Source organism: Symphalangus syndactylus, chromosome 5 (assembly GCF_028878055.3).
Source record: "Symphalangus syndactylus isolate Jambi chromosome 5, NHGRI_mSymSyn1-v2.1_pri, whole genome shotgun sequence".
NCBI lineage: Eukaryota > Metazoa > Chordata > Mammalia > Primates > Hylobatidae > Symphalangus > Symphalangus syndactylus.
The window spans coordinates 132,518,234-132,532,428 of NC_072427.2; the positions used below are offsets into that span (position 1 = coordinate 132,518,234).

General features: G+C 34.1%; 1 protein-coding gene and 1 long non-coding RNA gene across 6 annotated transcripts in view; one reads left to right on the forward strand and one right to left on the reverse strand.

Annotated features, from left to right (window-relative positions):
* Positions 1–14,195, forward strand: part of SOX5 (SRY-box transcription factor 5) — a 435,827-nt gene that overhangs the window by 198,823 nt on the left and 222,809 nt on the right. For all 5 annotated transcript variants that reach the window (XM_063639617.1, XM_055280372.2, XM_055280373.2 and 2 more), the window contains one exon: positions 9,310–9,396. In XM_063639617.1, coding sequence (XP_063495687.1) covers positions 9,310–9,396 — 87 coding nt within the window. The remainder of the gene's footprint in view (positions 1–9,309; positions 9,397–14,195) is intronic.
* On the reverse strand, positions 7,935–12,502 carry LOC129483252 (uncharacterized). The gene is made up of 3 exons (XR_008657998.2): positions 12,345–12,502; positions 9,432–9,582; positions 7,935–8,098 (listed from the first exon to the last, which is right to left on the reverse strand). It is a non-coding gene; the product is annotated as an uncharacterized lncRNA (long non-coding RNA).

Sequence of the window (14,195 nt, forward strand, 5' to 3'; positions counted from 1 at the left end):
AAAACATAACTTGAATTATAACTAGCTTTTCAGCTCAACTAGTCAACTACCTGCATATCACAATCTTTGATTTATCATATGAATCATGTCAGCTTTTATTGTTCATATCTTTTCAGGCATCTGGCAGGCTGAGATTCTGATTTGTTTTCACATATGTTGTGATGGAGAAGATTCAGGATGTGTAGTGCTTTATCAGGCTGTATGTGCTTTAATTCTCACTTCCAGTGGTAAAACATTCTGTCATATTTTTTAAGTATTGAAATTCTTATTCTAATGTATGTTAAATGGTTTTCTATTTCTATACGTTTTGCATCTTCTTTATCTCTACCACCCACTTTCACAATTTTGAATAACAATAACAAATATTGTTATATTTGTTAATATATTAATTTTTGTTTTCAACATGACCTAGACATCCAATTACACAAAGTGATTATGTGAATTCACTTTTTATAGTAGGATAATTGCTTCATTTATAATTCAAATACATATTTAGGTAGTTTTTTTCTTAAATGTATCAATAGGCATATATAAGTTGCTCAGAACTATGCACTCTCATATTTACTAAGCTGCAATATGTTTAAGATATCTTAAGTTTTTCCTCAGTTTGCTTATAAATTTGCTTTGTGAATTTAACTGTTTTTAAATACCTGATTCTCATATACTTTATGACATAATGTATAGCTTATAGTTCTTACAGTATTCTTTTCTATTATTTTGTTCTATCTCACATGTACACAGTTGAGAAAATACTATTTCAAATGGAATAGATGGAAAATAACAGAGTTATTACAATTGGTCTGTAAGAAAGTTGGTTATTTGATGGATGTACAACAAAAATAGTCATGAAAATCTTTTGTTGGAAATATTTTAATTTTTATAAGTGGAGTGTTATGGATGCATCATAAATATTTTTCCTCCCAATATTTTATTAAGTTGCTTTTGCTCTTTCATTCTACTCCTCTCGCCTTGGTAACCCTCCTATTCTCCACTTTCACCCTTCTCATTGTAACTAATAGCTAGAATTTGATTCACATCTCTCCACCCACACTCTGCTGACATCATAAATTATTTGAATCCAAATGGACAATATTCATTAGCTGTGCACTTTACTGAAAGAGCCTTACACAAGAGTGCTGCACTCTCCCATTTTTATTAAAAGTTAAAATGTTTTTGCTGTCAGGAGGGTTGGGTGAGTTAGCCATGATAGAGGACAGGGCTCAGTGCTAATATATAAAAATAATAACTATTACCATTGGTTGAATGACCCTGGGAAAAGAGCACTACAAAGCTATTTGTTGTTCACTTTCACTTGTCAACAGCACTGGCTTAAAAGCTTTAGATATTGTTGAGGACCCAATAGAACCTTTGGGAAGTTAGAAAGACAACTGTCAAAAAAAAAAAAAAAAAAGGCAAAAATTAATTGAGCAATTTTGTATTTGTACTGTTTACAGGCATTTTATACATTAACTTAATAGAAGTGGCACCTCCCCAGTCCTTCATACTTACTACATTCCTTTATCATCTTTATTGATAAGATCAAACTGAAGAAGTCATAGGAATGGTAGATAACGAAATACATTAATAGTAGGTTGTTATTATCATAAAAATGGGTACAAGTAGACCTATTATTCTTTGATGAAACTTTTGATTTCGGGGTAGTTTTCATGACAGTCAAGGTGAAGCATATTTTACTTGATTTTTTGAAATTATTTTCCTAGATTGTTTTATAGTAAGTTGTAGTTGTAATGTTAGTCAACATTTTTGGGTGTCAGTATGTGCCCGGCACTGTTTTAACGGCGTTACATAAATTATGTCATTTACTTCTCACAACAAGCATATGAAGTAAGTGCAGTTATTAGCCTCTTTTGTAGGTAAGTGAATGGAAGCATAGAGACGTTACATTACTTGCCAAAGGGCACAAAACTTAATAAGTGATGGAGTCAGATTATATGTGACATTACATTATCATTGTAAATAGTAGTAAAACATAAAGGAGATTTTGCACATGAGGACTAGCTCTTCAATTTCTTGTTGAAATGCTGGGATTTAATATTTGAAATAAGAACAAAATAAAGAGTTGTAGTCTATATAAGAAAATGCAGTTACTTTGTGAGTAATAGAGTGGATGAAACAATCATTATTCTATCACATATGAATAATGCCTTTTAGTGGAGATTTTTGTGTAGAAAATATGTCTTGTGAGGAGTAAACCTAAGGTTATTGATATGTAGTAATGATACCATATTGATTATGGCAGAATCATGTGGTAAAAGATATTCCTCTAAAATGTGATATAACACCAATTATAATTGAGCAGGTTCAGCTGATGCAACAAGAAAATTTAAGCCTATGACTAATGATTTAAGTATTACATTACATTTTCCTAAAAACTCCACATTAAAAATGGTAAAACTTGAGTCAGCCAAAGACATTGTTTTTTTTTGTATTAACAAGCTCTCATTAACTTTCAAGTGGAAACAAAGAAGTATTTTGGCAATACTAAACGTAAAGTATTTCCAGTGTTTAATTCACTTCAGGACAATCACATATAAAAATAAAGCTTATCTAAATCTTAATGCTATGGAATTAATTGTGTGTTTCTATTGTTTGTTGTGGCATGTGTTATATTACAAATTTTTTAGTGGGGAAGTGGGGGAATCTTGCTATGTTGCCCAGGCAGGAGTGTGGTGGCTATTCACAGGTGCAAACAAAGTGCACTACAGCCTCAAGGTCTTGGCCTGAAACAATATTCTCGCCTCAGCCTCCTGAGTAGCTGGGACTATAGGCCCCCCACTGTGTCCAGGTTATTTTTTGATATTTCCTAGAAGAACTTGGTATGTCCAGTGGCAGACTAGCTGTAATACTTGACTAAGGGGACTGTTAAGGGGCCTTCTGGTTTTTAGTGTACAAATAGCTTTCCAGATATGTAAAAGTCAATATTACTTACACTGTGCTGTTTAATATGTGCTCCCTAATATTGTGTAGATATGCAACTATTGTCAACATGAATTGAACTCTTACTCATACATGATTTCCAGATTTAGCTCAATCTTCCCCTCAAAAATTATTTTATTATAAGTAACTTAATAAATAGCAACATATTAAATTGTAATTAGCCTTTTGAAGAAAAATAAATTCGGTTAAATAAATGCACTAACTTGTATTTATTCTTCAGTTTCATGGGGCTACCAGATGAAAGCTTCCAAGAGTAGAACATTGAGTTAACAGTACCTAATTTAAACAGAGATTATCAAGTTAATAATACTTAGTTCTAAAACAGATTAGCCACCAGTACCACCTATCAAATAATTACTAATTTAAGCTAGACAAAGTGAATAAAATAGAACTACAATTTCATTTTCTCAAGAGTTTGGCCGTCTATTTAAAAAACTTTGTGGTAGTATGTGATATACTGTCAAGAACACTGAACTGGAAATTGGACTGCAAGTTCTGCCTTTATATAGGTTTGTGATATTAGGCAAGTTATTTAGCATCTCTAATTGGTACTTTTTTAGTCTGTAAAATGAAAAGTTTGGTCTAAACCAGTTATTACCCAAATTGTATTGAGCCATACACACAGTCATCTCCCAACACTAATTTCCTTGGTCAAATATTTTAAAAATATTATATAATCTGTAACTAGCTTAAAAATTGCCAGTCTGTTAGTACATAAAATGATCTAAGTCTTGTAGAGAGGAAATATAAATTTGTTTAGTGTTAATTAGATTTGCATGACTATCGAATGCATATTTTTTTTAGTTTTAAGTAGCCAAACCATTTATGTTCCATTTATGTCAAATGTATGTTTTCCTCAATTGCTTTTATGAAGTGCTTATCTAAATGATGTATAAAGACCTTTTCAGCTCTATAATTCTTATTTTATGGCATGAATAGTCTACATATGCTTTTACTTTCTTACTTTGAAGGAGATACTGGTGTATTTTGAAATCTAGTTCCCTCCAGAAGACAACTTCCATTCCTCAGTGTGTACACTATCACGTGTCAAGAATAACGCAGCTTAGTTTAAGCTACAAAATTAAAGTATCAACAGTGATAGGTTTGGTATAACCTAACTCCTGCGACTTTGTTTAAAAGTCAAATATCATACATAACGTACTTTTTGTTTGTTCAATTTTTCAATGAGCTCTGCCACAGCAGCTGAAGGGAGATTAAGGAAAAAAACCTACATAAACACAAAGCAAATACCTGAGCTTGTGTGTAAAGCTACTGCACTGGAGCGAATGTGGTTTAATTCTTGGCACTGGCAGCTTGTTGGAGAATTACAATATGTTGGCATGAGTCTCTAGGTCTCATTGTTCCAGATGAGGGAGTCGGTCTTAAGAGTGTTTGGCACTGAAGGGAAAAAGGAGTGAGAGTTATAGGGAATGAACAGGCCCTAAAGAGGCAGGATGCTGTTGTAACAATGGCTGGCACAGTTGGGGGGGCCATTCACTGGTGGGGATTGCCACAGGCATTGATGTGAAGAAGCATATGTGAGCAAAAGAGGCAAGGGTGAGAAGGGAAAAGCAAGCAAATGTATCAGAAGGGTCCTGTTGGCAGAAAGAAACAATAGTGATCCAATTAGACTCATCTTAATATTAGTGTGTTGATGATGAAGGGTATATTTTATTTTTAATTTGTCTTATAGCCTATTTCCTAACTTTATTTTCTCTTTTAAAATATAAGCATTTACCTTTCCCCTAAAGAGACAGATCCTTAAATTAAGAGAACCTGGTTTTGTATTCATCTGTTCTACTTACTGATGAGCTGATGTTGGGCAAAGCATCTTTCTGAGCCTTAGTTTCCTCATCTGCAAAATGGATGTAACAATTATATATGCCACTGACAAAATTGTATCTGGCAGCATTCTGTAAATGGAAATGCTATGCAAACAGTTAATTATTAACTCACCCTTATTTTTAATATAGGGAGCCCTAGTTCTTACTTTGAGGGTAATCATGATATTCCAGTACTTGGGAGGATGAACTCTCAGGAGGAGGAATTTTCGGGAGAATCTTTCAGAGTTAAGTGAAAAACATGACACATCTTAACATGAAAATAGAAGAAACTCATAGATATATACATCTACTGGATACCCACAAAAATTTTAAAAAATTAAAAGAAATGCCAGAATTTGAACATTTGCGAATAACTAGGCACCCACATACCATATTCATAGTACAAAATACGATTCTATGTTTGTGCATTTTTAAAATCTTATTTTAGAAAATTAAATATTTAATAGATAATTACTATCTATTCACTCCATAAGCAGTGAAGCAGCACTTACACTTACATAATTGTGTCAAATTTCACTTTACTCATATTCACACGTTAAAAAACAGGTGTATTGTAAATATTGGGCTTCTGGCATTTGGTCCTTTACATTTTGAAACATGAATTTTCTACCATTATCTTTACTATTTTCAGAGAAATTTAATCACTGCTACATGTCCATTCATTGTGCTCATTATTATGAGATCATTTCTTACTGTTATTTCAAGAACTACCAATGGAAACTAGCAGTTAGTAGAGCATTGAATGTGGATTTTTTGAAGCTCTTTGCTTTACAGAAATTCAGAGAGAGAGGGCTGAAGTAGGTGAAATGATGTCTTTATGATCCCCTTCCCTCCTCACCCCCACAGGCCCATCTAGCCAGTGTCACTGTCTTGGAGAGAACCCAGGTTGTTTGAGTTATAGCCCAATATTCCTTCTACTATATAAGTAAAAATAATTTCATTGTATATCTCTGCTATATACTTATAGGTTGTCACGAAATTATCCAGAATCCTAGAATGCAAGGCATATAATTGGACCACACCCTGAAAACAAAAACTGTAAAAAAAACCTACCTTTTAATTCCACAGTTGCTGCTCATACATATGTGTTACCCTAGAACATTTATCAAGTTTTTACTTCATCCATCCAAAGGAGTTAGTAAGAATCGTTTTTCCTACTATCCAAGACTGTTTTGTAGATTAAATGAGGGAGACTGCGTGTGTGTGTATATGTGTGTGTGTGTGTGTGTGTTAGTTTTGTGTTGCCATAACAGAATAACACAGACTGAATGATTTATAAAGAAAAGAAATTTATTTCTCACAGTTCTGGAGACTGAGAAGTCCAACCTCAAGGTGCTAGCATCTGGTGAGGGCCTTCTTGCTGCATCATCCCATGGTGGAAAGCAGAAGAATGAGAGAGTGCACACACCAGAGACAGATGGAACTTGAACCCTGAAGCCTTTCTATAATCAGCCATTCATGTGGGTGGAGCCCTTATAACCTAAATACCTTCCATTAGGCCTCACCTCCCAAAGCTTTTGGATTACAGGTTCAATTTTCAACACATGCTTTGGGGGGACCCATTCAAACCATAGCAATGTATGTGCTGCAAAGAACAAGATTTTGGGATCCAATAGGTAGAATTTAGCTCCACATTGGGCAAGTCATGATGACTTGCTAAGTTTTGGTTTCTTAAATGGTAGAACAGATGTACCAATATCTAATTCAGCAGATTACTGTGAGAAGTCTGAGATACCACATGTAAAGGACCTGGTACCTTGCTTAGCACTTAGCCCTTTAAATAGTAGCTATTATTATCATTTTGTTGTTGATAAGAGAGGATTGTGTAGAAAAAAAAAAAAAAAACTTAGTTCAAGACCTCAATTCTGCCCGTTACATTTTGTGGAACCTCAGAGCAATTCTCTTTTTTCTTTTTGCTGGTGCTGTTTCATCTCTTTAAACCTGTAACATAGATGTTACACAATCTAAGTCTTCAGTTGGTTATTATCATTAAATGAGAGCATACAGATAAAAAACCTCTAGCATAGTTCCTGGTACGTAGGCTGCTAAATAAATGTATTTGAATCTGAATTTAAAGTATATACCTCATGTAAGTTGTAAGTATGAGTGTCTTTATTCATCCACAGACATGACAACCGTGAGTTAGATATGTTTCTGATTTTACATTTTCAAAATAACTTAATCTTAAAGAAGTTTTTTTTTTTTTTTTTTTTTTTTTTTTTTTGTAGTTTGTGCTTAGAAGTCAAGTACTTGAACAAACTGGCTCTGTTTACCAGCCTTATATCTTTATGCTAGTTAATAAAGAGGCCAGGAATGTTCTGCAGGTTTCAGAAATCTGGCTGCTGTTTCTTTAACTCTGCAACTTAGACAGAAGACTTCTGTTTCTTTACGAGCACACTACAGTGAATATTTTGTCTAGCTGCAGGGGAAAAGCTTTGTCATGGACTTTGCAGACAATAGCCTTAAAAGTAAAATGGTCTGCTTTTGGTGCCTGGAGGTTCAGGGGCCTATTGTTAGCGCACAATGGATTTCTATTGCTGCATTCCTGCTTTGCAAAGGTTTGTTAGCTTTTAATGACTGACAGTACTCTATTGCAAATACCGTATTGGCTGTGCCCTGTTTACATGCTACTCAAGAATTTTTGTAGAGTGCTGGAAAAAAGAAACAGTGGTGTTTGTTTGACCTACTCTGATAAGGTTTAAGAAATAATTTTACTCTCAAACTGTTTACTGGGAATGTAGAAATGTTGGAAGTCCTTGCGGAAGTATTTCAAAGTTACTTTTAAAGCCTCAATGAAGAGAAATACTGGTTATAATATGAAGATATTTATTCTGTTTTATGACTCGTAGAGTTGCTGTTAATATTCTGAAACAATACCATATAGAAATTGGGAAATTTTAAGAAACATTAAAAGTAAATTTTTCAGTATTAGTTCCTTAAATGTGAAAAATAGAGCTATGTATTTTGTTCCGAAGGAAAAAATCCATTTTTCATTCATTCATTTCGACTGCATTCATTCATTTCAAATTCATTCCGTAGGTAAATGTGCATATATTAAGTTGTTGTAAGTGCATATACATATTTGCATATATGTATATATGTATACATATAGACTATGTAAAAGAGTGATCATTCAGAGCTTTTCACCATTTTATTTTCCACAAGTTTCTGACATGTGAGACAGAAGTGTTCCATATTGTTATTTTTTTTTTCCAAGGAAAATTGCACCTCTGCTTTGTTGAAAACTCCACACGGGCTTTTTGACTCTGCTAGCTGATCGCTGTAAAGATGGGGCCCTGGAAAAAGTAGACCGCATTAACTAAACATGACGATGAAAACTCTCTAAAATGCATTTTACTGTGGGGAAAATTAACCAGTTTCTAATAATATGGTCCCTAGGCCAGACGGTCCCTTTGATAAGTTAACATGTACTCCCTTTATGCTCCTAGTAGGGGGTAAACAAATGCCTGAACAAACACAAATACACATAAACACCAATGTGGAGAATGGCAGTGTATGTCTTAGATCTATATAATAAGTGTGGGTATGGTTATTTAGATGGAGCATACTGGGACACTTATCTTTTAGTACATTCCATTTTCTAAGTGAATGCTGGGCTAATCGCGGGACTGAAAGCCATTGTAATTGTGTATCCATCTAAGTGCTGACAAGAATATACAATTATATTGTTTGAAACTGAGTTTAATGTTTGGGAGTTTTTATTGGCATTTATATTTACTTATACATTAAAGTTCGACACAAAAGGAGAGGTCAAAAACTATGTTATATGTGGAAACAAATACCAGACTAAAGCAGCACCTTGCTTTCTAAAATGTGTGTGCCCTGTCCGAATACAGGGCATTTTAAAAGAGTGTGATAGAAATCTGAAATAAGCAAATAATAGGTTTCCGTTATAGGCAGCATTCCTCACTTCTCTAGATTTTGCAATCTTTTTAAAGCTTCTTTTATACCAACTTTTTTTTTTGTGTGTGTGTGTGTTCGCGGTACTGGCAAATCTTACCACAGTGTGCTCACCGCCACACGATGTTAAACACATATTATAAAGTGGATGTAATTGTAAACACACAGAGGGATATAATTACATGTAGCAGATTTAAGAGCTAATTCTTTGCCTTTTTTTACTCTGCATTTTATCAACATAATTATTTTTTGACTGCAGACTAACACCCTGAAATTGACAAGCCTCCATTATAGCAAGAATTTGTTCACCAAATTGAAAAACAATGAACTGCAAGGTTTATGTGTACCCATTGTCATAAAGAATTAGTATGGCTTTGTTCCGCAAGAGGAAAAAGCTAATGATTTTGAAACAGCAGGTGACAAAACACATTCTTTTTTTTCCACCCCTGTTATCAGTTTTTTGATGAAGCCATTATGAAGTGGGGCTGGAATAGGGATGGCCTTATTTTTAGCAGATAGACTTTTAATGAGCTCCATTGTAAGGAGAGTCATGTTGATTTGCTTACTTCTTTTTTTCTTTACTTAGAAACCCCCAGTATTGAAAAACTACTCTCAAAGGACTGGAAAGACAAGCTTCTTGCAATGGGATCGGGAAACTTTGGCGAAATAAAAGGTAATATGGTGTGATTATTTTTATCCAAAACGTACCAAAATGAAGTTGATATTCAGAAATAGTAATGGTGTTAAAGTATTTCTGCCTTCATCTCTTCTGCTTCTTGCATTCTCTGTGTTTGGGGTTTCTTCTTTCTATCTTGAAGGAGGATGTAGCAGGGTTCTTATATTCTTTCTTTCTTTGTGCCTTATGGAATAAATGATACGTTGTTTTCAACAGAATCACCCCACTATACCTCTAACAGGCTCTGATTTTCTTCATTTAAAAAAAAATTAAATTATTTATTTTATAAGTAAGAATGTACCTACAGCAAGGTTAAAAACTGTATTTTATAAGATTTTGTACATTGTACATATAAGAAATATGGGTGTGTAGAACCTAAATTTAAAACCAGAAATGATGAATGGGGAGAGCATAATAAAAGGTTGTTTTGTGCCAGTCGGGGTAACAATTTGTTTTGGTTTTATTTGAATCAGCAATTACATCCAACTAAGAAAAGTTCTGTAAAACTATTCATATCTTAATAAACTCCTACTAATAACAAGGGAAGAAGATTTAATTTCCTCATATAAAATAAAAGCAAATTATCCTTTCAATTAATTTAAAAGTATGTTTTCTCAAAACACAGTAGGCAATCTATGGTTTTCTATTTGCTGCTAGCAGGACACTTAAGATTCTGAGTTCTGCAGTAGGATTTTGAGAAAGTCAAGATACTTAGTCATCAGTATAAAATATTTAGTTATATATTACTGTGTACATTTTTGGTAGAGGCTGAATATACATTTAAGATATCACTAGATTTATATTTTTATACATGTGGAAATATGTGTATAAATAACTTTTTTTTGCATATGTGTGTCTGTGCAAGTGTTTTCCCAATGAGAGAAGCAATTTTCTCTCTTAAGGCTTTACTCCATCAGTGTATCCTGAAGAAAGGCAAAGCATCGGTCTTAAATGTTTGGCCTACATGACATTAACATCTGGATATCTAAAAACTTCTGGAAAATGTTTGACTGAATATTTCACTTTTCATGCAGATCATTTGGAATTACATGTATTTAGCCTATGATTACTTGTGAAAGGGTGATGAGAAAATGAATTGGTGCTAACCAACAAATTCAGTAGCCAAAATCTACAATGGAATCAAATTCAAATGAATGAGAATCAATATGCCTTAAAGAGCTTGAAGAGAAAGTTTAAGGAGAACTGAGAAGTTTTCATCTTCAGAGGCGGCAGGTCCCTGATATTATTTTGATGGATTTTAACCCATTTACCCCTGAGGCATAAGATGCATTCTCCAAGATTTTTTATTCTCCTCTGACCTAGGTAATAACTCAGAGTAGAGCAGCGAAGACTGCCTTTTCCAAGCCTTCTGATCTCATTCCAATGGAGGACAAATATTTTTTCCCTCCCTCGTTTTCCTTCACAAGTCAAACTTAAAAGCAGCAGCAGCAGTGATGACAAGCTTAGAGGAAAGCTCAGCTGTCCCTTTCAGGCTTGCCTTGGGGGTTAGTTTAGGAAGCTACAGTACAATCACAAAAGAAGTTTCTGTCTTTAATTTTGAATTTTTTAAGCTTCACATTCAGAGTACAAGTTAGGTTATTGTCCTCTGGTTCTGTTCAAAACACTGTTTTCTGATGCTTTTTAAAAGCAACTGTAGGTCTTTCTTCTGTTCAGGGCATGGTTATTAGGTGTTCAACTCAGGTTTGGCAGTAAACCTGGAAAACAGCACTGGGTTACTTTTCCTACTGACTGCCCATGACAGTTGCAATTACTATCCATTGTTCATAGGTGGCTAGAAAGTAGAGAGGATACAATAGTGTGTTGCCCTCTGGGGGTAAGTGAATTTGACTTAAAGGTTCTTGTTGGGGTCAGGCACAAAGATTATGTAGGGCCCAGGAATGTAGTTTTCCTGCCACTTCAGAAGTTAGACAAGAACAATGGCTTAGTTGTTTTGGAAGTTATTTTTTGAGGCAAATAAGGATGTAAGTCTTATGCTCTCCTATACTTGTTTAGTTGAGGGAAGGAAGAATAAGTAAATTTTTTTAAAATCTGGAAATATGAATGGATTGAATTATTATTTGTGAAGGTTAATTTAAAATAATGCATTTAAATAGAACCTTTGCATATGTTAGGATGTTTCCACCCTTTACAGTATTCACAGAGCCATGGTGTGCATGGAAACTTTTCTCCTCCATTTATATTAGCCAGTTTCCATTTAATTTTTAATTAGTTCCAGGAGATGTGTGAGTGAATAAGTGTGTGCGTGTGTGTGTACCCTTTTCCCTTTTCTGAATATTTCATACTATAGCCAAGTGAGGACTGAGCTTTATTTTTCAGTGCTGTTTTAAATTGCTATCAGTGAATTAGCTTCAGAGCATTTGGAGAAATATTACAATCATAGCTTGGAAGGGTTTAGAGAAGTGTTTCTTACTATTAATATTCAAAAAGTAAAAATGATAGACTTTTTAAAATAGGAAAAATGGATAGAATTTGATTTGGAGAGTTTAGCTATCAATAAATAGTTGTCATGCCCACTTAAAGTCAATCTCATCTTTCGAGAAACAATGTGAGTTAGTAAAGGTCACCTACTTCTAAGAGCATAAAGTTATTTTTCATGTCGGATTATTTTACCTGTTAGAATTCATGCCATTTTATGCTCTGGTACTTGGAAATGTGAATTAGGTTTTAAAGTTACGTTAGAAGCAATCCTCTAGCGAACACGTAAAAAGGATACTCGATCTGGTTTTGCAGAACAAAACAGTTTGACTGAAAAGTTCTGCCAACAGCAGTCAATATACGCTATAAACTGATTAGCTGCCCAAAAGAAGTATTTGTTTCTTCTTTACTTATAAGCGACACAGTATAACTGGTCAGTTTACAGATTCTTTTGCCCTTGTCTATAGCAGAAGCACTGAGTAACAATAATGTGAAAGGTGAAGAAATACCTTTTAGAGTCTCACAGTTATTGAGTGCGGAGGGAGAAACGATGCCTTTACCCCAGTTGGCAACCAATAGTCACACACAGTTTCAGCTAACATGAAATGCCATTACGCTGAAGGTCATTCCACGGGTACCTCACCTGAGGATAGCATCTGGGGATCCACGTCGGCTTTAACTAACCTAAGCAGATCATTTGTTTTTCAGCACAGTAATTGCAAAATTTGTATTTTGCTGACTTAATGTTTATTTGTAGAATTACAACACAAATATCTGCGTGCAAAATACTCTCAGTTGTTTTTATCTTGATAAAGGCGGAGCTGTGTACGGGAGGTTCTCTGGCCAAGTCACTTTAAAAAATTCTAGACCAGTTTCTCTACCTGCCTTATTTCAAGAGTTTTTTAGAGCCTGGTTTGTTTCCCCTCAGAATCTCTGATGGATTCTTCTGACCCTGGTCATGGTGCATTAGTTCACGCCCACAAACTGTTGAATCTGTTTTTAACAAAAGTGCCAGGGGCATTTGATATAATTCAACAAATGGTTCTTTTGCAAGGCTATAATTTTGTGTATTCTAGAAGAAGGGCTATGAAGGCAAACACCAAACACCTCTAGAACTGCGAATAAGGGATTCAAGGAGATAATCCATTCAGCAATACCATAGCCTTTCAGAGCTCATGAATTAAAAGACATACGCAATATAGATTCAGTGTGTGGATTAAAATAGATAATCTTTTAGGTGGCATGTAAATGTTTGAGATAGCAGATATATAGAGTCAGTCAGTGGCTTGAAAGGGATAATTATATCTAAATAACATTAGATGATTTGAAAAAAGCAGGCTTAGAATAGGAATCAGATCCCAGGTAAAATATCTAGTAAGGGATCCTATAAGTTTTATAAATTTAAAACATGGAAACTAATATTCAGCATTTCAATATGTAAGGGTTTATATCACTTCAAAAGTCCTTTCAAACATGTTCTTTTAAAATCCAGTAAAGATTTAAGAATCATGTGGTTTACGAATAGTAATCTTGTGATTATTACATTTGTACATTAAACTAAAACATGTATATCTGCACATTTTTACAAAGGGGTTGGAAATGTTTGTTATTTTCTCAGAGAACTGTTGGATCTGGAATTTGTTCAATACAAGAGTCAGCCACAAGGAAGGTACACAACATGTAGTCATTTACTTCTAAATAAAGTAAATGTTTAATGTTTTTAATCTACTAAACTTGTTTTATAGTTCCTCTGTAGTTGCTTATGAGTAATGTTTTCACTTTTTGTAAAAACTATTTCACAAGAACTAAAGAAAGACTGCTGGCGCGCAGAATATAAGTTTTCAAAATAAGTTGGGCAACGTCTATAAAAGCAAAGAGTGACTACATTTTCTATAAACCAGTGATTTGCACCGTCTCATGACGCCAGTGTCCTCATGGCGGTGTGTGAATACAGCTAGTGATCGGAAGAAAAGGATAGGTCACTGTATCTCAATTGATCTGTATATTGATAGTCCAGTTCACAATTAGGAAATTTTATATACTTTGTACTTTTTAAGGTACTTAATAATGTGTGTTTTAAACATAAGGTTACTCAAATACTAAACTCTTACATATTTAGTAAATCTGGGCTTTATATTGGAAAAAATGCTCCCCTCAACATGTTTCTCATTTAAAAATGCATTCATTCATTTAAAAAAAAATCGCTTGTTTGGGAAGCCTAAAGATTCTAAAATTAAAATAATTATAAACACATTACTTGTTTTGTTGTAGATATGAATTCCAAAGCTTGTTTAAATACTCTCCAGACTATTGGGTAATGCAGTTAACCTAAAACCTTTCCCTGTTTTATACTAAAATTT